Source organism: Nycticebus coucang, chromosome 3 (assembly GCF_027406575.1).
Source record: "Nycticebus coucang isolate mNycCou1 chromosome 3, mNycCou1.pri, whole genome shotgun sequence".
In the NCBI taxonomy this organism is placed as follows: Eukaryota; Metazoa; Chordata; class Mammalia; order Primates; family Lorisidae; genus Nycticebus; species Nycticebus coucang.
Genome location: NC_069782.1, coordinates 113,025,150 through 113,053,034, shown reverse-complemented (window position 1 = coordinate 113,053,034; position 27,885 = coordinate 113,025,150). Strand labels below are relative to the sequence as shown.

General features: G+C 33.3%; 1 protein-coding gene across 1 annotated transcript in view; it reads right to left on the bottom strand.

Moving 5' to 3' along the window:
• The window catches only part of LOC128581091 (protocadherin-15-like), a 724,065-nt gene that overhangs the window by 425,953 nt on the left and 270,227 nt on the right, over positions 1–27,885 (bottom strand). Inside the window, exons 5-6 of the mRNA XM_053583500.1 lie at positions 12,581–12,741; positions 4,588–4,743 (exon numbers count right to left, since the gene is read on the bottom strand). Coding sequence (XP_053439475.1) covers positions 4,588–4,743; positions 12,581–12,741 — 317 coding nt within the window. The remainder of the gene's footprint in view (positions 1–4,587; positions 4,744–12,580; positions 12,742–27,885) is intronic.

The following is a 27,885-nucleotide window of genomic DNA, read 5'->3' as shown; positions in this document are numbered from 1 at the left end:
TACCTCTAGCTATTTGATATCTTAACACAGGTCAAATAGACTAAATTTTCAGGGCTCAGCAAACATTTCTCTAAAGAGCCATATTGTAAATACTTCCACTTTGGCAGGGCCGTACTGGTTTGTTACCACTGCTCAAACCTGCCATTGTAGCACATATGCCACAATGTGAAGTGCACAGGCATGGCTATGTTGCAATAAACTTTACTTACGGTTGCTAAAAATTGAATATTATAAAATTTTATGTCACAAATCTTATTCTTCTTTTAGTTCTTTTTTCCCCAACATTTAAATATGTTAAAGCCATTTTAGTTCATGAGTCATCTGCAAATAGGTAGCAGTCATTCAGGTTTAGGTTGGGGTCCATAATTCACCTGACAATGGAAATTTCAACGAGCTGCCCAATATCACTTAATCCTGATTAAATTAAAAGCAAATCTTTTGACCTTCAGACCTGAAAAACATATTTTATTCTTTGTTAAAGGCAAAATTAAAAAGCTTATATAAACTGTATACTATAAGTTCAAAATAATTGAAATTTGAATTTTGAAAAAGAAATTGTTGGTTGAAAATCTTGTATCAAAGCAACACCATTTTTCAAAATATAAACACAGCACAACTGAAGCTTATAAAAGATGTAAAGTATATTTCATTTTAATATTGGAATCAGCTTCAATGAATTGTCAATATTACCCTCAATACTTGATGTTGATTATGATATATATGTTATATGGAATAATTATATATGAAGTAGACAGAGCCAAAATGGCCTATTAAATGCATATGGTCAAAAGGTCCTATTAGAAATCATCATCCTACAAATGCTGCTTCCCTTCAGCTAGATGTTTCATACTTCAGTGAAAGGGTGCACTATGATAGCTATACATACATTTTCTGAAGTTTGATAAACCTGGGCTAATATCTTAATTTTACCATAAGTAAATGTACTTGGGAATGTTATGTGACTTCCCAAACCTCCTAAGTAAGGCTACTGTGAGAACTAAATAAGATAATGAGTATAGTACAGACTGTAGAGCAGTACTCATTGTATAAAAATCGCTCCATGAATATTAAATTTCAATTTACTTTAATATACCAATGCTAAAACATGCTATTAGAGGTTTATATTTTTCCTTCCATCTTGCCTCAAGGTAACAAAAATAATAAGCTAATATTGACTGAAAAATTTTACCTCTGCAAAGAGGTTACTAGAACAAATGTAACTTACACTAACTTGAGATAAATTTTTCACAAACAAAACATTATGTCTGCCTTGACTTGTCCTTCTTTGCTTATATCAAAAGAATTTGGGGGAGGGGGTGGGATGCATGCGTTATTAAAGACATCACTCTCAGGAATGACTACTCTTCCAAAAATTGTTAAAGAATGATGAGCAACCAATGAACTGTGCGATTTTTTCTTGAAACCAGCTGGACTGTTTCTTAATGATCCAATTGTCCTAAAGTAATTGCGTATCTCTAATTAACCAAAACGATAAAAATATTTGCAATGCCTATGTCTTGATCACAAACAAGAAAGTAAAAACCTTGTTACATTGCTTACCCAACATGTAAATGAAAGCATTCATAATGTTTTGGTGCATTTTTAACAAACTAATAGAACATGTTTACATAAAAGGTCAGAGGACAACATTTAAAGCCTTTATACAAGTTTTCATTTTAATTATACTGTGATATAATACCATAAATATAAACCCTGATATTTATTTTTAAAATCAGGTACATGAAAGTGCTTATAATTTAGTATATTAGGATGCTTGTTATCAGTGAAGTGTTGACTGAACCAATGACTTGGTTTTTATTCCCAACATTGTGAACAATTTACTGTCTAACTGTCAATTTATGCTACTACTTCAGGTCTCAGTTTTCTCACAGTGAATGAGAAGTCTAACCAGTGAAGACTTTAAATGGGGAAGCTTCTTTTATTATCCTGTGATAATAACTTTAGGCCTCTCTTTTGTATTTTAATGAAGTGAAAAATATTTTCACATTAACAATCTACTAAACTTTAAATGATTTTTTTAGAATCTTTTTTAGATTGATCTGGTCTTAATTGCATAAACTTTATATATTAAAACAAATGGAGAAATTATGAAAAATATGTTGTAATCTTGCACAAAATAAACCCATTTCACATAGTTTTATTTTACAGATAGCATTGTACCTAGAGACGAGCATATCCACACACACACACATACACACACATAATTTTAACATATTTTTCCCATAAAGAATTCATGTCAAACCAGAAAAGTGCAGTCACTACTCAAAGAAGAAATACTCAAATGAAGAATGAGAGTAATAGCTAAATTTCAAGTTTTTCTTGTTATGCTATTTAGAGCTTCAAATATGCCTTTGATTTTTCTTTCCAAGAAAATAGATCTGAGACAGTATGGACAAAATCAGAGGTTGGAAATATGATCCCCAAGTACACGTGTCTTACAGCATTAAATCATAGACGACACGACCATTATGCCAATGGGATAGCATTGCTGCTCTGGGGCATAGGGAAATGCACTGTGGGAGAATTATCAGCTCAACCATATATGAACAACTTTGAGAAAGAACCCAGGCTTCTCAAAATATTGTTTAAAATATTTAACTTTTCTATATATTGTACCACTCTAATTGATAATTATTCAGATTTGGAAGGAGTTTGGGGTTTAGAAGAACTGAAGATCAAACAAGTTGGATTTCTCTTTTAAATCAGGGATGACTTCAGAAAAATAAGTGTTTAGTTAAACTTTAAAAGAGAGATCAAACTTGGAAACTTGCAATGTAAGGAGGCTCTCATTCTAAGTAAGAGGAACAGTGACAGCATAGTCCAAAAAGTGAAAATACTTGAGACATGAGGAATTTTATCTAAACATAGTGAAGTTTTTTTTTTTGTTTGTTTGTTTGTTTTGCGTTTTTTGGCCAGCACTGGGTTTGAACCTGCCACCTCCAGCATATGGGGTCGGCACCCTACTTCTTTGAGCTACAGGTGCCATCCAACATAGTGAAGTATTAATAGAGAGAATTTAAAGCTAAGAATACACTGACAAATGGTCACATTTGGGAACATCTTCATAGTCTGCCAAAAGAGGTGGCCTTTTTTCTACCTAAAAATAATGAGAAATTGAAAAATTTTTGAACACTAGAGTAACATGATTAAAATATTTGAGAAAAGTTATATTTCAGTGAGGCACTATAAAGGCTTGAGAGGGGATTGGAAGTAGTCAAATCATATAGAATGGTTTGAAATTCAAAAAACTCTATAAATTTCTGTATAAAAAATTAACTAAGGACAGACCTGCAGGAGCAATTAAGTATCACCTACAAGCATATTTTATAAGTAGATTTATTACCTAAGATAACTCATCTATCAGTTTTTACCAAGATGAAGTTAGCACTCAACCAAACAAAAAAAAATTCTAATTCACAGGATAGACTTCAGATGCTAACATATTTAAAACTACCTAGTTGATTATTGATTGGCATCTGTCATTACACCAAAAACTTGTTAAACAAAAATTGCTCAAAGAGGTACCGATCAGCATTTTGTCCTATTAAATTTAAAACGGGTTTGTGAGGTTTTCTTTAGTAATGTAACCTAGGAAGTATCACATTACATGAAACACAATTTCTTCAATTTTTATGAATACAAGAATATTGATATATATAAAATTTCATATATTTCAAAAAGAACATAGAAATTAAAAGCCAAATGCTCGATTTAATATTCAAATTATACTGATTTCTTTCTATAAGTAGATATGCATTTTTTAAGATTTAAAAAAACTTAGAGATCAAGATAATCTACTAAAATATATACTATCATACTAAGCGATTCATTTCTTTCATGTGTCTTAAGTACACATAATAGAGATGTTAGAAACACTCTAGAAATATTTTTCAGCTTAATGGACTAACTAAAAAATTAATGACGTGACCACTATTTTTACAAAAGATAAAAACATGAAAAGGAGTTTTGACTCACTAATTTTGGCTCAAAAAGTAACAAAACAAAGCAAAACGTCAACAAAAACCGTACTTTATAATGAAATAATAATAATATTTACTATTTTCTCATTATAGCATCATTTTCTTATAAGAATTCAGTTGGAATTTATATTTAAATTTTATAGATTTTTCAAAACTTGATTTTAAAAATGAGGAAATAATTTTACATTAATATAGTCCTAGATATTTCTTACAGTATTTCATTAGTATGACCACCTCAGGATACAAAGACATTAATCCATTGCTTTACAATAATGATAAATAACTCCTATTGCTGTTTCTCAGTAATCATGCATGAGAATTTAGACGACAAATACTCTAAGATGTTGGAAATTATAATTTCTTTGGTCATTGTTGTAATTATATTGAATTTTTACTATGGCAAAGTGAGTTCCTGAAATCACTACCATATATTTCTTCCAAGTACTATTGTTTAAAATGTTTGCATGGTTTTTAAAAATAGTTAAGCCCATTGTTATAAAGGAATCACCTATAAACATTTACACTATTAAATATTAGTTACATATATTAACAAAAAGGACATTAGAGAGAGTAGATAGAAACTGACCTCGTTGACTGTGGCATAGTAACTTTCGTGTTTGAATGTGGGCGAGTTGTCATTCCTGTCTCTCACCACGATTCGCACTTCATGGTAGATGACAGTGCCCACTTTTTTGTTGATGCACTGGACTTGCACTACAATGGAGTGTATATTCATTGGTGGCTGCAATATAGAAATTGTATCCTTTAACATACCACATGAAAGCATAGTTTCTCATCACTGTCAAAGCACTTACTTGTACAATACAATTTTCTATACTTGTTCATTTTTAAATTATGATAATATAGAAAACATTGATCACTTTGCAGGATTTTAAGACAATCATAATTACTATTATTATTATTTTTGAGATAGAGTCTCACAATGTCCTTCTCAGTAGGCCATGGCATCACAGCTCACTGCAACCTCCAACTCTTGGGCTTAAGTGATTCTCTTGCCTCAGCCTCCCATGTAACTGGGACTATAGGCACCCACCACAAGGCCTGGCTATATATATATCTCTATATATAGATACAGATATCTTTTTTTTTTTTTTTTTGTAGTTTTCATTGTTGTTTAGCTGGTCTGGGCTGGGTTTGAACCTACCAGCCTTGGTGTACATGGCTGGTGCCATAACCACTGTACTACAGGCACCAAGCCACAATCTTGATTATTAACACTGTTCCATTTTCTGTCTCCATATATGGATTTCAGATAGCACTGTGCACACAGAGGACAGCTGAGGAATACAATCACAAAACTAATACTTAGATTTGATGAGATGAAACAAATTTTATCCCTCCAAAGGCTAAGGAAGCTATGAACTTCTATTTTTTTTTAATTAATAAGTCTTTTGAGAAGGGAGATTGAATAACTTTTGTGTTCATATATTGCTAGTCAAAAGAAGAAAATATAGAACCCAACAAACTCAACTCACTCATATTATATATATATATAAATGCTTATTTTGCTAATTTTTTTCTTCTCTCCACATGTTTGCCTATGATAAATACACAGTGACTATCATCCCAGGTTTGTAAATATAGTGTATACGTCTGAGAAGTTATGTGATTTAACAATACTCCATTGTAAGTCTATAGCATAATTTATCTAAGTAATAGCATAATGGCTGTGTCGGGATATCAATTTCTGTCATACAAAGAATTCTTCAATACATACAATACATTCCATGTGCTCACTATCCTGAATATTTCTGTGACACTTTCCTTGAAGAGGAAAAGTGTTATTAAAGAGAGACTTATTTACTCGGATCCCATGGCTAAGAGCTTGTAGGGTTGAGATTCACACCTACATCTGTTTGACACTTAGAGTAGTGAATGCTACAAAATATTTTTTAGTGATTTTTAAAATCTCTTTTGAGATCATAAAATTTTCCTTCTACGTATGTAATGTTATCAAAATGACCCATTCTGAACACACCATTTTAGATACCTCGTCTCCTGCCTGCCCTCTCCTTTCAACCTTCTATTTGCTTTTCTTATTGGCTTTCTCTCCACTACTTGGCATGTTAGATATCTGACACATTTGTTGCAGTTTGTCTCCCTTCACTTGACTGGAAGCTTCATAAACCTGGGTATTATTTAGTCATGACTATATCCCTCTACCCAGGAACGGGTCCTACGCCTAAGATAGGCGATTATATTAGCAAGAGTCAAACAGGCTGGTATTCCATTCTTATTCCATAAACCGCAAACTTTATGAACCAGTGAAAGTCACAGAATCTCTCTGCTTAGTTTGTTCATCTCTAAAAATTGGGATAATAGTTACACCATTCATTGTAAATATTATATTGAACTATTGCATACTGGGCACGTATTAACACAAATGGATGGAAACTAAAAAAAACTTACAAAACAATGAAAGAATAAAATCTATATGAACTAATAATTTTAGATTATAAAATTAATAAATGTTCTATTAAAACCAATTAAAAACATGGCAATAAACACTGGGAGCTAGCATAGGTTCATTAAAAATATTGCATGCCTTGTTTATAAATGAGAAGGATGCTGTAGAAACTACTTCTAAACTAAAGCAAAGCTTTGTTTAATCTGAAGATATTTCATGACCACCAAAGAAAAAGACACTTGAATTGCTTTATATCTGTCTAAATTATGGTATATAGAAAGACTAAAAGCATTATTGACATGTGAAAAAAGGCCTTTAATGAATTGCCACATAGCTTTGTGTTATGGTATCTACCCCATTTCACTTTTAATAATCAATTTAAATAAAGATAACAAGGTCATGTGTATAAAAATTAAATCTGTGAATGAAATAAAGTTCAAAAAGATTCATAAAACATTTAATGTCTGAAGACTAGGTTCAAAGTCATCTTATGTCAGAATAATGGGTTATAAAAATGGTAAATTTTTACAATAATATATTGGTATCTTTTGATTTATAATAGAAAAAATCTATCATCAAAACATAATTAATTTGAAAATATAACTGTGAAATTTTGGTAGCTAAAAGCTGATATTACATGCCTGTACTGCAAATGAGCTGCTGGAGCACTAATGCAACATTCACATTTATTAATACTATCAGAGGCAGAAATAGCTGGTTAATAAAAAGCACCATTTTACAAGTGATTAGAAAGTGAACTTTGAATACTTTGAAAATGCACCATAAAATTCAAGGATTTTAAAGTAAAGAAGGCAAAATTTGCCAGAAATCTAACTGGTTGTTATGCAAATATCTATTAGCTTATGCATCGTAATCCTAAGAGTAGAAAAAAAATGAATAAAAATATTACAAAGCATACTTTCAATAAATTTTCTCTTAATCTAAAGAGGAACAGGGTGAGAATGGACTATTGTCTAAAGCAAATCTCATCCCTGAAAATCTGCAAGCTTCATTACAAAAGACCATTTAAAAAAGGCTCTTAGAAGTTTCCACAAAATAATTTGAATTAGATGACCTCCATTTTTAATTTCAGATTTTAAAAGCTTGCTTTAACAGTCTTTATGCATATTTTCATTGTAGAATTAAACCTAGAGGATGCATATTTTAATTGTAAAATAAAAACACATACTATTAGCCCTTGCCTCGCCTCTGGGAAGACAATCAGGTGAATTATGTCCTTCTAAAGGTATTTATCTTCTAACTCTTACAAGAGAGACCTATAAAACCATTCCATCTCAACTTCTAATTCTACTCTGAGTGGTAGACCTGGGACAGGAAGGTCACAGTCCTTTCAAATAGTGGATCAAATGTGCTGTGCCCTGAACCCCCACTTAGTGCTGCTGAGTACTCATAAATCAGATATAACCAGGTCACCTGGAAGTGTTGTCATTCCCAACTTTAGCTCCCTGTGCAACTGTTAGTAGCTTGATAGAAGTAAGAGGGTAATAAATTCTAACCATAATGGATAATGCTGAAGGCAAGAATTCCCTGTGGCTAATATATAACACACATTGTAATTCTGCGTTGGAATAGATTATATTCTGCTGTCTAAGAAGGTCGTAAATACATCAAGTACAGTTCTACTAAGTCGATTAGTGAGAGTTGAGGGATTCCAACATGCTTGAGGATGTACTGGGAAATTTTGGTTTATTTTTGATAACCGGTGGCTAAAATAAGTCCCAGAAATTTTATCTGTTCTGATTCTCTTTGTTGAATGAAACAAAGAAGAAACAACAGCTATGTAACAATAGTATTGTGGTAATTATTTAGAACAATTACCATTCACATATGGCTAGACATGAAAACTAGGGTTTCAGTTTAGAAGTGAATGCTTAACATAATACTCTGAATACATTCTTGCATATCTGTGTGTTAATGTACCTATGTGTACGCAGGTTTTGACGTATGTGTCAGGAATGATACACATTAACTCTTAATTGTGGTTATCATTGAAAAGTGGGCTGGGAGTGTGAAGTAAAAGAAGAAAATATGCCAATAAATAGGTACAAATTTTGTAGTTTGAAAAAATGACACAGATAAAATAGAAAACTATTTATGAGTTTCTCAAACAATCAATTAGGATTCAACATCCAAAGTCAACTTTTGATCAGGGATATTTGACCTGTGGATTGTAGATTACAGCATACATTTTCAATTTCAGGGTATTTTTTTTTTTTTTTAGAAACTATTTTATTTGTCAGTCTTAATGATCTAAGGGGAAAATACAATTTTAACAAACCTGTAAGGAGTGATTTTATTTTTCATAAAGTATAGGCAAAGTTATCTGATCCTCACATTTATGAATGTTTTTGTCCTGATTTTCCTGCCCAAATATTTGAGACATTTTACTGAAGAATCTTCATTATTCCACAAATAATCAGAGTAATAAAAGGAAATCAGTGTTTTATAGGGGGTATTTTTCTTTTAATTTAGATCTATTTTAAAGGCTATTGAAGGTAAGCAGTCAGAGTGGAGAAAGAACAAAAGAATCTGTAATTGGTTGTGATCAATTAGTTGTTAAATCTTCTGAACTCTAACCAGCCCTGAAATGACTTAAATAAAGACATAAACTTAAAGAAAATGGCTGGCTAGAGTTGTGTCTTCCACAAATTAAGTTTCACAATGAATAATAGTATGTTTACAGAGGAAATGGCCTAAAAAGAAAATACCAAGTTGAAAATATAATTAGTTATACGTAATACATGTGCATAGATACATTTGCAGATTTTTTTCACAATGATTTATTAAGGATATTTAGTTTATTTAATTGTAGGTATTTGTTATATACAAAATTCAATGTGTGTTAGGATTAACAAGACATTGTCTTTGGGCATTATTAGCAAATCCTGTAACACTGCTACGTGAAAAACATAAATAACTACATGTATATAAGGGAAGCCGAAAAGGATATTAAAGATTATGGATTTTAGAATAAGGAATTGCATACGAGTGCTATCATCAATACCAAAGTAAATTTCTACCAATTCAGCAAACAAGACATTTCTGGACAGCAAATACAATTCACCTGATAGCACTGGAGAATGGTGACCTAAAAGCTTTGGTTTGAAAAAGTACCAGGGAATACATTGTAAGAATTAAGTAGATTGTATTTAGGAAACAATTCAGTTTTTTAAATATAATAATCTATATATATTTCTAAGTAAAAAGAAGTGATATAAACAGATTGCAGCTTGAATTTAGGAAAACTCAAGGGTCAGATATAGAACAGTTGCAAGGGATAGCTGTCTCCTCACAAGGTCAGAATTCTGGGTTAGGGCAGAAAATCCAGAAATGGTTGATTCAAGAAAGACCACATGGAGATCAATTCTATTATCTAAGTGAGAACTAAAAAGAATTACGCTAAAATTGTGCTGATGGATGCAGATTTAAGATCAAATGCAGAAATTAAACTAGCAAATTTAGCAGTTAAATAATATTAGCTTGGGCAGAGAAATAAAAGCTCACGGTCTAGTTACCAGGTTAGGGTATGAAAGAAAAGAAGTTAAGACGTTTGGTATAGTCATGAACACAATGTCTCTCTGTTCCTAAGCTTTTAATATTTTGCTGGGATTTTCAGGTAACTATTAAAAAGCTGTATCAGAGTCATATTTTTCTTCAAATTATGATTATTTGATGTTATAATGACCATTAATCACTCATACCAAATAGTGATTTGAGAATATTGGCCAGATGAGACAAGAATTTCTCATTTCAAAGATTCTTATGTGGTGATCCTTTTTAGGACTTTTCATTATCCCACCACACATCATATTTTGTTCTTTTATAATTTGTGACTTTTGATTTTATACCATCTCCTTTTTAAAAAAAATTTAACTTTAATGAACAAAAACAAAAATAGGGAACAAAAATGATGACCATTAGGAAAAGAAAAATTATGGACCAGACTTGAAGGTTGTCAATTATTCCATAGTGATACAATCTCATATAAAACATTTATAATTAGATACAAACATTTGGTAATTGGACACTTTTGTGCTTTATTTTCATCCTCATAAATTTTCACAAAGATCATTGGTTTATTTTTTTTGTTCATATTAAATTTATTCTAGGTCTATGTGGTCATAATGGTTCAAAATGTTCCCATTAAGAAAATATTTTTCTCGGGTGGTGCCTGTGGCTCAAGGAGTAGGGCGCCGGTCCCATATGCCGGAGGTGGCGGGTTCAAACCCAGCCCCAGCCAAAAACCACAAAAAAAAAAAAAAAAAAAAGAAAATATTTTTCTCTGCTGTAAAGATAGATACAACTGAATAAGGATCTATCGTGGGATTGCACTCTTCCTTTCCTGGCTACAAGCAGTCTTTAATAGCCACTATGTGAAACTTTATAGGGAACTAGCATGGTTTGAAAATAAAAAGAAACTAAAGTCAAATGCAAAACAAGGAAACAGAAGACCAAAGTAAGTGTGCAAAGGAGCCTGATCTGCAGGGACGAGAAAAGAGAACACACACAAAGAAAGGTGGGCTAAACTTACAATTGTCCTAAAACCAAATTACTTTTCATTTCTATCGTATTATACCCTTAACACTCTCCCTCCTCAATGCAATTTAAGTATGCTGTAGAAGTTTAACTACAGTTTCAAATTCACTGTGAGATAAAAAAGGTTGAAGAACACTGGTATATATGTTTATAACACTTATTAATTAAAAGTGGGTTTTACTGTACATTATGTCGCTCATGTTTCAATTTGAATGAATGTATGTTCAAATAAATATTTTAATAGCTGCAAAATGTTTTATTGGATGAACAAGTCAGGATATTATTTAAACAATCCCTTATGTTGAACCTCAAGTATGTTCGTAGCTTTTAAAGATTACAAGGATGTGGCAGTGAACATTTTTACACATACATCTTTGCATACTTAAATTGCGTTGATAATAAAAAAAGGAGAAAAAAAAAAAAAGGATGTCCTTACTGTGTTTTGAGCTTAGTTCAAAAAGATTTAATTAATCATCTGTAAAAATGTTTGCAGCACTTTTAAAAGCCTCTCATGGGACACCAGTGTGCTGGGGCACACTGGTTGAAGATCACTAATACAGACAAACACACATATGCTTGAAATAATAAGTGACATTTTTCCTAGATGGTAAAATTAGTTTCATACATATTCTTTGTAAAATTTTTGATATGTTTAGCCGGGCGTTGTGGCGGGCGCCTGTAGTTCCAGCTACTCGGGAGGCTGAGGCAAGAGAATCGCTTAGGCCCAGGAGTTGGAGGTTGCTGTGAGCTGTATGATGCCACAGCACTCTACCCGAGGGCCATAAAGTGAGACTATGTCTCTACAAAAAAAAAAAAAAAAAATTTTTGATATGTTTACTATAAGCTGATATTATTTTGCAATTGAATGAAACGATAACCTCCAGTTGTGATTAGATTTGGACTAAAAACATTGATTTATCTTACTACCTCCGTCACAGCAATGGTCTATGCTTCACATAAAACAGGCACTGGGTGAATAATTTTCAGAATAAAAAGCTTTATGTTTTGATAAATGCCGCCCTAAAAACAGTGTGGCAGCAGGAAAACATGATTCACAAGAAATAAAAAGGTTCACAGGCAATAAAAGATATAGTAAACTGCGCTCAAATGAGAGGCAAATTGAGATTTATTAAACACTCTGAATTTTAGACGTGAAATAGGTGAAAGAACCATAGACTTCGTAACCTATTGTAAAGCAGAGCATAAACCCTGGGCAATGATGGGAGATGATTCAGGGTCACTAAACGGAGTATCTGACATCTGGATTTCATAAACTGGAAACTTAGGGTAAGCATGTTTAGAAATGGAGTATGGCAATGCTTGTTTTACCTTGCCAAACTTATTACCTCTTTATTCTAAACACTCTGCTCTCTTTAAATAGTCTTCCGGGATGTTAAAGGGGAAATATAATGGTTCTCTCAGACACAGAATTCCCTTCTTTTCTTATTCTTCTCTCAAAGAGTTAAAAAATAAATGCTGTTGATATGTCCAGGAAATAAATTATAAAGAAAATTTCATATCCTATCAAATACATGCAGATATTTGTATTAAATAAAGTTATAACACAGGAGGTAAAGGGAAAAGAAATACGAACATCTCTATCCAGAACTCTGCCTGTGCTGTTCAGAAAAAGCATTTGCTTCACAGGATCCAACAGCACCCAGTAGTCCATGTTGTCCTTCAAGGAAAGTTCTATGGTGGGGTCTGGTCCTCCCGCAGTCCCTTTGATCAGCATGTTGTCCACCAGAATTGTACCTGAAAACCAAAGAAAATTATTTGAAAACACATTCAACTCATATGCATCCTTCCACAAAGATCATGCTCTTAAATCCTTGCTAGCTTACAAATCTGTTTTGGAGCAGAACATATTCAATTATTTATATAGCATAAGACATACAACTTTCTTTGTCTAAAAAGCAAGGAAGCTCTTCAGAACACTATTTGTAAGTGATTTTCAGGAGTTGAAGAAGGTGGGAGGCATACATTTTAAACATGTGGTGAATTTCATCATGTATTTCTTGTTTCACTTTAACAGACATGACTCTGTTCCCGTCTCTGTCCATCACAGGAGTTACTAGTGAATTTTATCCTGGACAAAAGGAAATTCCTGGAATACCAGAGTCTGATACCACAATTCATTCAATAAAACTTCTGATATGAAGAGAAATATCTCCGAACTAACAGAAAGGAAGAAAAAGAAAGAGATTTTTAAAAGTAGCTGAATCTCCTATGGTGAGAACTGTTTTTGTTTTTTTTTCTTTTAACTTAAAGCAAATCCATAAAACATAAATCTTAATGTGAAAGACAAAACTAGTCTGTAGACAAGCAATAGAAGCTATTCTTCTTTAAGACATGTCCGGATTACTTCACTAGAATAACACACAATCCCAATGTAATATTTTGGTGCCTGCTTCTTTATTTGTTTTTCAGAAGGCTGAATTATAGACAGTTTTTGAATAAGAGTCGAATGAGCATATATCGCCAATCTTTTTCCTACTCTGTTAAAGACCCCATGCCTTTTTTTTTTTTTTTTTTTTTTTTGTAGAGACAGAGTCTCACTTTATTGCCCTCGGGTAGAGTGCCGTGGCATCACACAGCTCACAGCAACCTCCAACTCCTGGGCTTAAGCGATTCTCTTGCCTCAGCCTCCAGAGTAGCTGGGACTACAGGCGCCCGCCACAACGCCCAGCTATTTTTTTTTTGGTTGCAGTTCAGCCGGGGCTGGGTTTGAACCCACCACCCTCGGTATATGGGGCTGGCGCCTACTGACTGAGCCACAGGCACCGCCCGACCCCATGCCTTTTACATGTTGAATGCAAACAGAACTGATGCAACTCAAATCCTATTTTCCCTCATACAGAAATCAATGATCTCTTTACTAAACACTAATGTCCTTTTGCTTAGAACAATCATTTTCAAGTGATCCATTTTATTAAACTTATACCACATAGAAGAGTTGTGGCTATGCAAATAAAAATGTATCTTCTTAAAGACACAAGAATAAATGATAAATATCAAGAGAATTCATCGCCTTAAGATAGGACGCAAGAATATACAGAGATTCCATAAATATGAATGTGGCTTGAGGAATATGATGTAAAATGTATCACATGCATTTTCTTAAGGCATAAAATGAGCCTAAATGTTAAACCACTGTGTAATTACAGCAACGAGGAGGTTCTGTTTGAAAGATTATTTCAGCAATTTAATAATAATAAGTCTATAATATTTCTTTATAATATTATTAGTAATTGACTTTTCTGCCTAGGAAATTTTGGAAATAACCATTATTCTTTTGCAAAAAGAAACCTAAATAATGGGCGGCGCCTGTGGCTCAGTCGGTAAGGCGCCGGCCCCATATACCGAGGGTGGTGGGTTCAAACCTAGCCCCGGCCAAACTGCAACCAAAAAATAGCCAGGCGTTGTGGCGGGCGCCTGTAGTCCCAGCTACTCAGGAGGCTGAGGCAAGACAATCGCTTAAGCCCAGGAGTTGGAGGTTGCTGTGAGCTGTGTGAGGCCACGGCACTCTACCAAGGGCCATAAAGTGAGACACTCTCTCTACAAAAAAAAAAAGAAACCTAAATAATATTTAAACACACACATTCTCCCTAACATACATGCTTTTCTAAATGGCAGGAATTTTCTTCCACTGTTTAATATACTTGCACATAAAACACAAAATTTGAGGGACACTAATCATTTTATTTTTTGACTGAAATGGCAAATAGATAACCTAAGGAAGTATACCCCAAAGGACAGATCAGCTGTTAATGGCATTTTTTTAGCTGTACATATGTTCAAGAGTACCTTTAAGGCCTATGTACGTGTAAGTTGGCAAATACCTTACATAATTCACCACTGAAAAATTGCTTGCTGAATAAGTCAATACACATTTGAGAATTAAATGGCATTTTACTCTCTGATCAAGAATAATTTACTATGGGCAGGTCAACTAACATTAACACTAGCATCTTGGCATGATGGTGCATAATACCAGCCCCAGCAACTGCTTTGGCAGTACACATTTGCACCTTCCTAAAGGAAGGGGCCATTGAGATTTCCTTTCTAAAACCAATGGTTTATAACTAGGAGAAGGTTTTTAACAATAATTAAAGTAGTGAAATAAAAACAATGTATCCAGGTTCGTATTACATTTAATGTTTCTTTTTTTTGTATCTTCATGAGGATCTAAATATTTTTCTTGTTCTCAGCTCACTCTGTGATTAAAACTCAGCAGCATCTACTGCTGACATATTCCAAAAAAAAGTTTTGTTTTTTCCTTTAATTTTTTTCCTAACAGAATACTTGATCTCTCAAGATTTCAAATCTTCTCTCAAATCTCTCAAGATTTTTATTACCATATTGCTTTAGACCCAAAGTTTAGAAGAGAGAGAGAAGACAACATAGCCAAGGCAGATAGGATACAAGTAAAAATATTAAAAAATTATCAAAGAATTTAACATAGATGTTCATTCTAGCTTAGTGGTGACACTGAAGCTGAGGTACGCATTGATCCAGAAACTTCTCTTTCTCGAGCCCTGCAGTGGTGACCGTATCATCCCACAGCTCCCAAGATTTTCAGATCTGGGCAGCCGGTATTCTAACACAATGTTGGAATCTGCAGGTAATTGTCAGAATACCCTGAGCATATTAGGACAATATGGTCCCTCACCTCCTCTCTTGATTTGCAAAATTCCCCTTTTGCCAAGAAAACTTTTTACTTAACATTTGTAGTATCCATATAATATTTAAAATCCATCCATTTCCTTGATCTTTTTTACTATAAGGACACAAATAAGTAAAAAAGATGGGATACACTGCACAATAAGAAATCTGGATGGTTCTATCAATATCAGCTGGAAGAAGGATTATTATTACTTTGGGTAAAGAGGCATATTTAATGATAATAAAGGAATGAACAGGTGTTGACCTTCAACAGGTGCTTGAAGAACAGGTGTTACTGAAGATGGGATTCCCCTTACACGAAAATTTCCTTTTCTCATAATAAAAATGGTGTCATTAAGGAAAAATTTAATTATACTTAATCTGATATTCATATCACAGAAGGTAAGACAGCTGGCCCCAGAACTGACCAGCTAGAGTCCAGTTGTGGATCCACCACTTACCAGCTGTTTGAAAATATGTACATTATTTAAACTCATTCCCCCTCAATTGTCCTCTTATTTAGAATAGGCACCAAGTGTTAGAAAAGGCATTTGTACAGTATTATCATTCATATGTTCCTGAAAAAGATCTGTGTTCTTTTATCTATAACACCAACAAAAATTAAAATAATTATAATCACAATAAAAATACTAACAGAGTTAAATCTTTTGTGATATTTCAAAAGACATGCCAGTCAGTCCGTCATTTACAGCCTTAAATATTGGGATTTGTGTTTTGTTTTGTTTTGTTTCCTTCAAAAAGTATATATTTAGGGTCATTTACTTCTATGTTGCCCAGACTGCTCTTGAACTCCTGTTCAAGTGTTTCCTCTGCCTGATCCACCCAAAGTACTCAGATTACAGGTGTGAGTCACCATACCTGCCTCTCAAGTCATTTTCATTTAAATAGTTCCTTTTCATCAAAATTGAAACTTGATCCATCATTTACCCTGTTTATTAACTTATTTTTTTTTAATTCAGAGAAATAACTATGCAGCTCTTTTTTCTTTCTTTCTAGGTTCTCCAGAGAGATTTACATATTATCCATTACAGGGTTCATATGGTACTGATGCAGGCTATATTTTCACTAAATAAATCTTTCAGTAGATTTTCAGTTTTATTCCTATGATCTTTTAAGAGTTATAGTTAAGTCTTTCTTTATAATTTTTTTTAAAAAGCGGGCCACACAGTATATCAAAGAATAAATTAAAAATGTATGAATAAACTTAAGTGAAAAAGAACTTGCAAATCGATATGACTTCCTCATCATTTCAACTTCATTTCCCTACTCATCAATTTCATGTAATGTAATTCCCTTCAAAGAGGAGCCTATTGGGTGACGCTCTGATGACTCAACGAGAAAACCCACTTGAAGTATTGACTTCCGTTCCTGTCACAGGATAAGGACTCAAAAAAAAAAAAAAAAAGAAAGAAACTTAGGCTTATGGCTGTTAATGTTATAAAGTCCATTTTCAAAGGAAAAGCATTTGAAGCTAAAGTAAAATTACTTATTTATTTATTTTTTTTTATCACAGAAGTCATTACAAATCAAGTCTCCTGTCATGTTATAAATCTAGTATTACCATGTCTGGTCAGTACATGAGCATAGCAAGCAGTCCAGAAGAATATAGGAAGTCAAAGCTTTTGAATCCTAAATAATCATTAGAAGTTAGAAGGTAGGGAGGGAATGCCTATCCTACACATGACTAAAAATGAGACCTCATGTCACCAATCGCCATGTCTTCCTGTGCTACAATCCAACTGGTAAGTAACCCATTCAGGCCTAGCATCAACCAGAGAGTAAAACCCACTCTTTATGCTTCCTAACTTCAGATAATCTTGAATTTATTCATAAAAAACTTAAATTATATCTGATGGCAGTCAAAGGTCTTACTCAACAAATTCATACTACTAGTGACTTTAAGGTAAATACTTTTTACTCATCCCCAGAGCAGTGTTTGATTTTGTTAGGAACTAAATATACACTTACATACACACAAGTGCATATACAGATACAGTCAGCCCTCCATAGCCAGGGGTTCCTGATCAGTGGACTCAACCCACTACAGATTGAAAATGTTCAAAACACCAAAAGGGATGGGTGCACCTACACTGATCATACACAATTTTTTTCTTGTCATTATTTTAAAGCAAAATAGTATAACAACTTTTTACATACCATTTAAGTTATATTAATTATTACTAATGCAGATGTGATTTAACAGCCATGCCCTCACTTAAGCATGGGGCACCTTTTCTGAGAAAGGTGTCATTAAGTGATTTTGTCATTGTACAAACTTCACAGAGTATACTCATACAAACCTAGATGGTGTAGGTCCTACACAGGCAGGCTCTATGGTACAGCCGCCAGGCTACAGCATATTAATGTACTGAATATGCAGTTATTATAACATAGTGGTAAGTATTTGTGTCTCTAAATGCATCCAAACATAGAAAGGGTACATTAAAGATGATATTGTAATCTTACGGAACCACAATCATACATGTGTTTTGTCATTGACCAAAATAATGTTATGCTGTGCCTGTACATAGGAGAACGTGTATAGGTTATATACGAAATTACACCATTTTATTTAAAGTATTGACTGGGCCTGAATTTGGGGATTTTCATTGGGGGGAGGAATCCCTGGAATCAATCCTCCATGGATTCCAAAGGATGACTGTCTATGTGTATTATGAAAACTATTATCATATATACATATAGATAGAAATGTGTCAATCACAACTGGATAGTTAATGTTGTACTGGAAAAGTTATTTGTGACTTTAAGTAGACAGCTATAGCAGAAATGGATTCCTCTCTAAAAATGCTGTGGAGGTGGCTGCAAGGGGTCCATTGCCTTTCTAATTAACCTAATTCAATGAAGCTTAGAGAGTAGGCTCTACGAGGAGGAGAGGATAATTGACTGGTTGGGTTCATTCCAAATATTAAAGTAAATGAAATCATTCTGTGCATAGAAACCAATACTTCATGCTATAAAACAATTAATTTTTCAGAGGCATATAAACAATATGGATCACGTAAATTGTCTTCAACAATCTTTCCCGAGTTTAAGCCAACTGTAAGACTATTTAGCTGCATCGTGTAACCAGAAGCATCCACTAATTTCTCTTGCATCTACTCCTTGAAAACAAAACAAATCAAAGCTCCTAAGATAATTTATTGGAATAAAACAAAATAAAAGATAAAAAGTAACAATTTAGCTAATACCTAGTTTCCCAGTGCAGCTAAGCAGTAAAAATGGCCATTACATATTTGGTATAGAGTCAAATCTAGATTCCAATATTGTTAGGCTAAAATACAAATCTTATTATACTCACATCCTCTTCTTTTATCAAAATGTTCCAGGACCCTGGAAGTAATCTCTTTCTTCCTTAATTTTTCATTCTTCATTGTTTACAATAATTTGAGCTATGTGTAGACACCAATTGTTTCTATCTAACTACTTGGGAAGTTCTTATATGACAGGATTACACAGGGTGTCCATAAATTCCACATATTCTAAAGCTCCTGTATAATGTGTGCGGGGAGCTTCATAAAGAAAGTAGAAATTTTGGTTGACCTAGGTTTGAAAGTTAGAAATATATTAACCGCACGCAATTCTTGCTAAAGATAAAAATAATACCCACCATGTCCACAGTATTTAAATAAAAAACTTCAAAGTATTAAAAACATGTTCCTTGCAAAAACTATGTTTGTCCTTAAAATTTCAATTTTATGAGAGTGGAAGAATTCAGCATCAAAAATGGGAGGATTTGCTAAAGTGCATTTCATTCAAATTTCTTAGGTAACAGTATCTTTTATATGGTACTAATTTTCTTCATGATAGAGAATAGCTGATGTCCTACAGTTGGGATAGAAATCCAGGTATAGAACTTCAGAGATTTTTTTTCTTCTGTATTTAGCCTTTCTTTTACCTTCACATCGAAGCAGTTGCTAATACCTCTATTCTATTGTGATTACTATACATTATTTCCAACCATGGTATGCCAGCTATTATATAAAATGAAGAAAAATAATAAGTAAATAAAATATAATGTTACTTAAGAAATCTGAGGGAAGTAAACCCAGAAAATCCTCCTCTTATTTTTAAGGGGACATTTTTCTCATTTATCTATCATTTATCCAACTATTAATGAAAATGTAATCATAAAATTTCAGGGGTAGGAAGAAATTTAGCATCCCATCGAATATATGTGCTATGTATATGTATAGGAGAAACTTCAAGCTGGCCTTCTGGGGTCTCCACATTTTTCCATCACAACAGTTAAAATGATCTGACCGAACTTACCTACCTGGTAAAAGCAGCTCTCAAACTGAAGCCTGGTTCTATTGCTTGACAATTTAGATCTCTTTTCCCTACTTCTTGCTATTTCCTTGGAAATATACAAACTTTAGAAAAAGGAACATCAAAATCATGTGAGTTTCATTTTCAGTTCTTGAGAAACTTGTTTAAAAATTCTGAATGTGTATATGTTAAGTATTTTGAATTTTATGCCCAATAATTTTCTTGCCAAAAGTTAATGGGATTAAAATGGAAATGACTCTAAAGTAAAATATGAGAGACTAGTACAATATTTGATCCCAGAACCAATTTCCCCTAGATCATGGATACAGAGAGAGATACATAGTCCCTGATCTTGTAGCTTGTCACTCATAAAAGAGGATGTCAAACATTAAGAAGGGCCCAAGAAAACTGCAGTTAGTTCTGACTGTGATTATCAGTTTAATGAGTGAACACCCTGAGCTAGAGTTTCTTAGAATAACCCCGGTATCTCCTTTCCACTGTGGAAGAGAAGAATGCTGAACCAAGACGGGGGACTGAGTTTAGAGAAGCTGCCAATCCAGTACGGAAGACAAACTTGTCGGGTGCCTCCTGACGCCGCCTCCTGGGTGTACGACTTTATGGCTTGGGTGATTCCCTTCCAGTGTGGTTGGAAACAGACTTGCTTCTACCTCAAAGTCCATGTTCCCATTTTCCTTGTCTTGGGTGAGTGGTTCCATATAACATGAGATTCTTGTAGCATCCTGATGTTTATTCTCTCTCTCTCTTTCTCTCTCTCTCTCCCCCTTGCTGTCTTTGACAAAGCAATTAGCCAAGATGGAAGGCCCACATGGCAGCAACTGTGGGCAGTCTTGAGGAGCTAAGGATAGTTTTCAGCTGATAGGCAGCAAGAACCTGAAGTTTTTAGTCCTAAAACCATAAGGAACAGAACACAACAATCCATACAGTGCTCTGAATCCACAAGGAAAGCACAATAACATGGGTAAGATTGGAACCAAATGTTTCCCTAGTCAAGTCTTAGATAAAACTATAGAACTGACAACTTCTTGATTTTACTTTTGTGGGACCCTAAGCAGAGGACCTAGCTATGCTGTAGGTGGACTTCTGATCCAAAGAAACTGTGAAACAATACATGTGTGCTGTTTTAAGCCACTAAGATTTTGTTATTGTTATGCTGCAAGAGATGATTAATATAGGGTTTAATGTCAAAAGACCTATGTCTATAATCTTGGCCATACTACTCATTAACTGTGTGATCTTAGGGAAGTCCCGCAGATTCCTATAATTAACAGCATGGGTTCTTATGAGGAATAAATAAAGTAATACATGTAACTAGAAAACACAGCTACTCAATGAACAATACTTCTTATCCTACAGTTACTGGGAATTTATATAGATTTAAGCTAATATAACAGTCATGCCTTCTTTTCCATTAAATTGGGAACAACATTCACACTATTTCTAAAATATAATAACTATTTATTCTCAAATGAAATAAAAGAAACAGAGCATAAATAAAAGCTAACGAGAAAGAAAATGCATTTGAAAAACAGAACAAAAGAAGAGGGCAACAGTTTATTCACAGGTATCATTTAGAGCAGTAGTTCTCAGCCTTCCTAATGCCACGGCCCCGAATACAGTTGAGAACCGCTGATTTAGAATTTGTCATCAAGCAAAAGGCTGTTTCTTGCTGGTAAAAACAAAAGTGAACAAGATAGCAAGCAAAAGAGGTTATATCCCTGAGGTCATCATGCTCATTAGCATTTGCTCACTGTATCAGCTGGATGGAGGGATGAATTATAAAGACTGTAAGTGAATTACAATGTATATAATTCACAGACATATGCAAATGGTAAAGTGCATACTCTCAGAATAGTGCAAGGTTTTATTATTATCAGACCATCAAATTGAGGAAATTGAAATAAAAAAAAAATAAATAAAAGAAGACCATGCCATACATCTCTAATTCTTTCTCTCATTTTCATTCTTTATCTCTCATGGTTAATACTACACTAAGCATGTTGGCTTCTGTTGTACTATTTTCTTAGGATAAATTACCAGAAGAGGATTATTAGATCAAGGGTGTGCTTGTTTTTATGACACTTGGTACATTTCGTCGCAGTGATTCTCAAAAGCATTCCATTAGAACCCTGTGTGTTTCAACTTAACGACAATCGTAGCAGCACCAGAGGTTTCATTAAAATTTCAATTTGCCAGTTTATTAAATTATAGATGACACCTCAAGCTTCCTGGGTTTGCATTTTTTGTTCACTTGTTTTTGTTGCTGTTCATTTTTTGAATTTCCGATTAGTATGCGGGTATAGGTGATTGGGTTACATAGATTTATTTATTAGGTAAAGAATTTTTAAAGTTTTTTTTAATTTCAGATTAATATGAGGGTGTAGATGATTAGATTACATTGTTTGTGTTTCTAAGGTAAAGTTCAAGCTGTAGTTGAGCCCCTCATCCAGGGGGTGCACTGCATAGCCTTACACTGTGCACATTAGGTGAGAGCTCACCTCACTCCTCGGCCCCCCACTATAATATAGTTGTGTTTTTATCACCTATGGGTGTGAGGTTCTTTTTCTATTGGTTCATATTAATATAGAGTATGTTGGATACTTGCTTTTCCATTCTTCTAAGTAAAGTATCTTCTTAGTATATTTTTAATATAATGATTAAAAATGGTTAAAAATGATCCTGGATCACCTACTTTGAAAAGTGTATAGAATCTAATCAGGCTGTTCTGTTCATTTAAAAAAAAATATTCTCAGAGATTCAAATCAAAGATACCACTAGTGGTAGTGTTTTAAAAAGATGCGTGTGTGTGTGTGTGTGTGGGGGGGGTTGATTAAGGGAAAAAATGTCAGCCAAAAAACCCTACTAGGAAGGAAAGGACCACTCTCTTAACATGTGGCTCCATTGGAATTCGTTAGAAATCTCAAATCTTGGCCTATTCTTCCAATCTCTAACCAAAAAATCAAATCTTTAGCAAGACAAAGATCCTAAACTATTTGTCAGAACTTCACGAGATCATGAATTTGCTTTTTTGGTAAGTGTAAATGCAACTATAGGAAGCTTTGTTGTTGTTGGATGTATGATTTGAACTGGAAAAGATTTAACTCAGCTCTTAAACATTATTTAAAAGTTTTTAAAAATTCAATTAAAAAATAAAATAAAATGAATAATTCAATTAAGGACATTTAAAAGTGTGATTCATTAGATTGAAAGAGTTAATTAAGTAACTAGGAACAAAAGCCTGTTGGGTATATTTGTATTAAATTTATAAATGTAATTTAAAATGTTCACAGGAGTTTAATTATTAAAGATTGAACATGAATTACACAGTATAGAGGAATTAAGTTTATTAAATTTACAAGTCAATAGAACATTAATCAAAGAAGAAATGAAATTATTTTTCTCTAACTTTTTCAAGTTTACTATATTTAAGACAGGAATAATAAGATTTATAAGCTGAATTTATAGTCAAATATGATTTTGATCTTAAGATCATGACTTAAAGCCCAAGCTCTTTCTATGCATAAACACCTCACTTATTGAAAAAATAAGTAATGGCATCACATTTATTGTAAACAGCAAAAAAAGTTATATATGAAAAAGGAGCTATTAAAAAGAAATAAGGGTGGAATTAATTGGGAGTAATGAAACAACAAACGTATTTTCCAACAACTTCACTTATTTTCTACATTTTGTGAGTTTCTGGGTTTATCCAAATCCAGGTTTATACTCTACATAGGATGATAGTGTCTTAGAACTCCCTTGTTTCTCCTCTGATTTCAGATTTAGTTTGTAAAAAAGATATTTAAAGTATTTTTCTCCATAGACCCATTTGCACAATAGTCATATTGTTTTCTAGTACCTCCAGGAGAATTCTGAGTGGTCGTAACTCTAAAATTAAATCTGTATTCTCACCTCTAAAATCACGCAAATAAACAAATTCCATAAAAAAATGGCAAAGTTCTTTAATGAGATCAGATGAAAGGATAAAATATAAGAATCTTATGACTATACCCAATGACAGAAATACAGTACAGAAAAATGCTTTACTTCTATAGGAAATGTGTTTCTAGAAATAATTGGAGGACATATTGAATGATCATTATGTATTCCATCAGAGTTTGCTTTTTTATATAAAAGTGGACATGCACATTTTTCATAAACATATAAAAAAATTTAAAATATGGGCGGCGCCTGTGGCTCAAGGAGTAGGGCGCCGGTTCCATATGCCGGAGGTGGTGGGTTCAAACCCAGCCCCGGCCAAAAAAAAAAAATTTTAAATATCACGAGGGTACAATTGTTTTGGCTACACCGATTGCTTTTATAATGTTTGAATTAGGATTATAAGTGTGTCTATCACCCAGATAATGCTCATTGTAACGTTAAGTAGGTTTTCAACCATCCCCTTCTTCACCCTTCTGAGTTATACTTCCCTCTGAGTATATGTGTGTTCATTGGTTAGTTGTAATTTAATAGAGAGTATATATGATATTGTTTTTTCATTCCTTAGATACTCCACTTTGGATAATGGTCTCCACTTCCATCCAAATTGTTGCAAAAGACATTAATTCATCCTTCATCATGGCTGAGAAGTATTGCATGATATGCATATATGACATTGTGGTAATTTTCTCATGAAATAATGAGTGCTTGGGTGAATTCCACACATTTGAAATTGTAGATTGTGATGCAATAAAGATTTACATGCAGGTGTCTTTTTGATAAAATGATATATTTTCCTTTGGAAAATGCCCAGTAGTGGGAATGAGGATCAAGTGGTAGGTCTGCAGTTATTTAAGGGATCTTCATAATGTTTTCCATAGATGTTGACTAATGCTTAGTCCCACCAACAGTGTGTAAGTGTTCCTGTCTCTCTGCATCCATGCCAAAATCTATTGCTTTTGGAAATTTTAATAAAAGTCATTCTAACTGAGGTAAAGAGATATCTCATTGTGGTTTTAATTTCCATTTCCCTGATGATTAATGACATTGGGCATTTTTTCACATTTTTTTGGTCATTTGTCTATCTTCCTTTCTAAAGCTTCTGTTCAAGTCTTTTGTCCACTTTTGTAATAGGGATGCTTGATTTTTTCTCTTGCTGTTTTGTTTGAGTTCTTTGGAGATTCTGGTCATTAGTTCTTTAGTGGATGTGTAGCTTGGGAATATTTTATCTTGCTGTCTGTTTACTCTGTTGATTGTTTCTTTAGATGTGCAAAAGCTTTTTAGTTTAATAAAGTTCCATGTATTTATTTTTTTATTTATGCTGTGATTGCCATTGGGGGTCTTTCTCATAATTTTTCTTTAACTAGCCTAAGATCTAGAAGAGTTTTTCCAAAACTTTCTTCTAGAGTGCTTATCATTTCACAACTTACACTTAAGTCTTTTATCCATCTTGAGTTTATCACTGAATTCCACTCAAAGTCATGGAAATTAAACAACCTTCTGCTGAATGGTTATTGCATCAATAGTGAAATTAAGATGGGAATCAATTGATACCTGACACTCAATGACATAGGAGACACTAACTATCAAAACCTGTGTGATTCAGCAAAAACATCCAAGAAGTCAATTTATAGCTTAGATACCTAAATCAAAAAAACAGAAAGATCACAAATTAACAATCTAATGACACAACATTTTAGGAACTAAAAAAGAAGAGTAAACCAAATGCAAAGCCAGGAAAAGAAAAGAAATAACTAAGAGCAAAGCAGAATGAAACTAACTTGAAAAAAAGAAAAAAAACAATAAAATAAAGGATCAATGAAACAAAAACATGGTTCGTTGAAGAGAGAAACATAATTGACAGACCTCTCCAGATTAACGATAACCCAAATAAACTTGTCAGAAATGTAAAAGCAGGTATTACAACTGATACCCCAGAAATACAAAACATCATCTGTGATATTATGAAAATCTCTACTCACATGAACTCATAAAAACCAAGGAAAAAACAAATTCATGGAACCCCACAACCCCCTAAGACATACTCAACCAGGAGAAAAAGGAACTTCTGAAACAAACAAATATGCAATGAGATGGAAGCAGTAATTAAAATATTTCCAAAATCTCCAAAGACAAAAACATATAAAAAACTAAGACAAACAAACCGAAAACCCAAACAATGGGCTAGATGGATTTACAGCAGAATTTCACCACCAAAAAGAGTTGGTACCCAAACTGCAAAAATTATTCCCAACTTGAGAAGGAAGGAATCCTCCTCAACTCTTTCTTTGAAGCCAGTTCATCTTGATCCAAAAGGTAGAAAAGGACACAACAGCAATAGAAAACTACAGACCAATATCCCTTATAAATATAGATGCAAAAATACTCAATAAAATGCTACCAAACTGAATTTAACAGTTCATTAAAAAAATAGGATTTTATTGAATATTTTTGTGCTAATATTCATTAATGATATTGGTCTATAGTTTTGTTGTTTTTTTTTAATACTTTCCTGGTTTTGATATCAGGGTGATGTTTCCTTCATAGAACATGTTGGGAAAGATTTCTTCCCTCACTATGCTTTGGAATAGGTTCTGCAATATAGGTATTAACTCCTCATTGCAGGTTTGGTAGAATTCTGGTGTGAAACCATCTGGTCCAGGACTTTTCTTTTTTGAAAGATTTTGTATTGGTGCAAAATCTTACATGCAATTTTGGTAATTGATATTGGTCTGTTAAAAATTTCTAATTTTTTCTAGTTGAGTTTAAGGAGGTGGCATAATTCCAAGTCCATTTTCTCCGTGTTTTCAAATTTCTAGGCATAGAGTTTTTTTTAATAGTAATCAGTGATGATCTTTTGCACCTGAATGTTATCTGTTATGATTCCCCTTTTTGGTTTCTAATTGAAATTATGAAAAATCTTACTTTTCTTAGTCTAGTTAATCTGGCCAAGGGTTTATTAATTTTATTAAACTTTTCAAAGAACCAACTTTTTGTTTCACTAATCTTCAGAATGGTTCTTATATTCTCAAATTAATTTAATTATGATTCAATTTTGGTTATTTCTTTTCTTCTACTAGGTTTGGGACTGGATTGTTATTTGTTTTCTAGCTCCTGGAAATGGTTCATTAGGCTGTTGATGTGTGCTCTGTTCCTTGAATGTGGGCATTTAATGCAATAAATTTCCCTCTACCTGGGAAATAAGATAAAGGTTTTTAACAGAGAAAACTAAAAAATGCTGAGAAAATAAATAGCAGATGAAAGAACATACCACGTTCATGGCTGGGGAGAATCAACATTGTTAAAATGTCCATACTGCCAAAAGCAATCCACAGATTTAATTCAATCTCCATCAAAGTACCAGTGTTATACTTTGAAAAATTTGAAAAATATAGTACTTCATTTGTATGGAACCAGAAAAAAATCCTGAATAGGCCAGGTAATTCTAAGAAACAAAAACAAATCTGACTGTATCATGTACCAGACTTCAGATTATATTACAAATCAATAGTGATCAAACAGCACTGTACTTGCACAAAAATGGTGATACAGAGCTATGGAATAGAATAGAGAACCTAGGGATGAACCCAGTAGAGAACCTAGGGATGAACCCAGCCATGTATCTCCATCCAATCTTTGATAAACCAAATTAAAGCATATGCCGGGGAAAAGAATCTCTACCTAATAAATAGTGCTGGGAGAACTGGTAGCTACATGTAGAATACTAACCAGACCTGCAACTCTCACCACTAACAAAAATTGACTCAAGATGGATAAAAGATTTAAATTTAAGACACAAAATGATAAAAATTCTAGAAGAAAGTTTGGGAAAAACTCTTAACAATATTGGCCTGGGAAAAGATTTTATGAAGAAGACCCCTTTGGCAATTGCAGCAACTCCAAGTATCAATGAATAAATGACACATGATCAAGCTAAAATGCTTCTTCATACAGCTAAAGGTACAACAA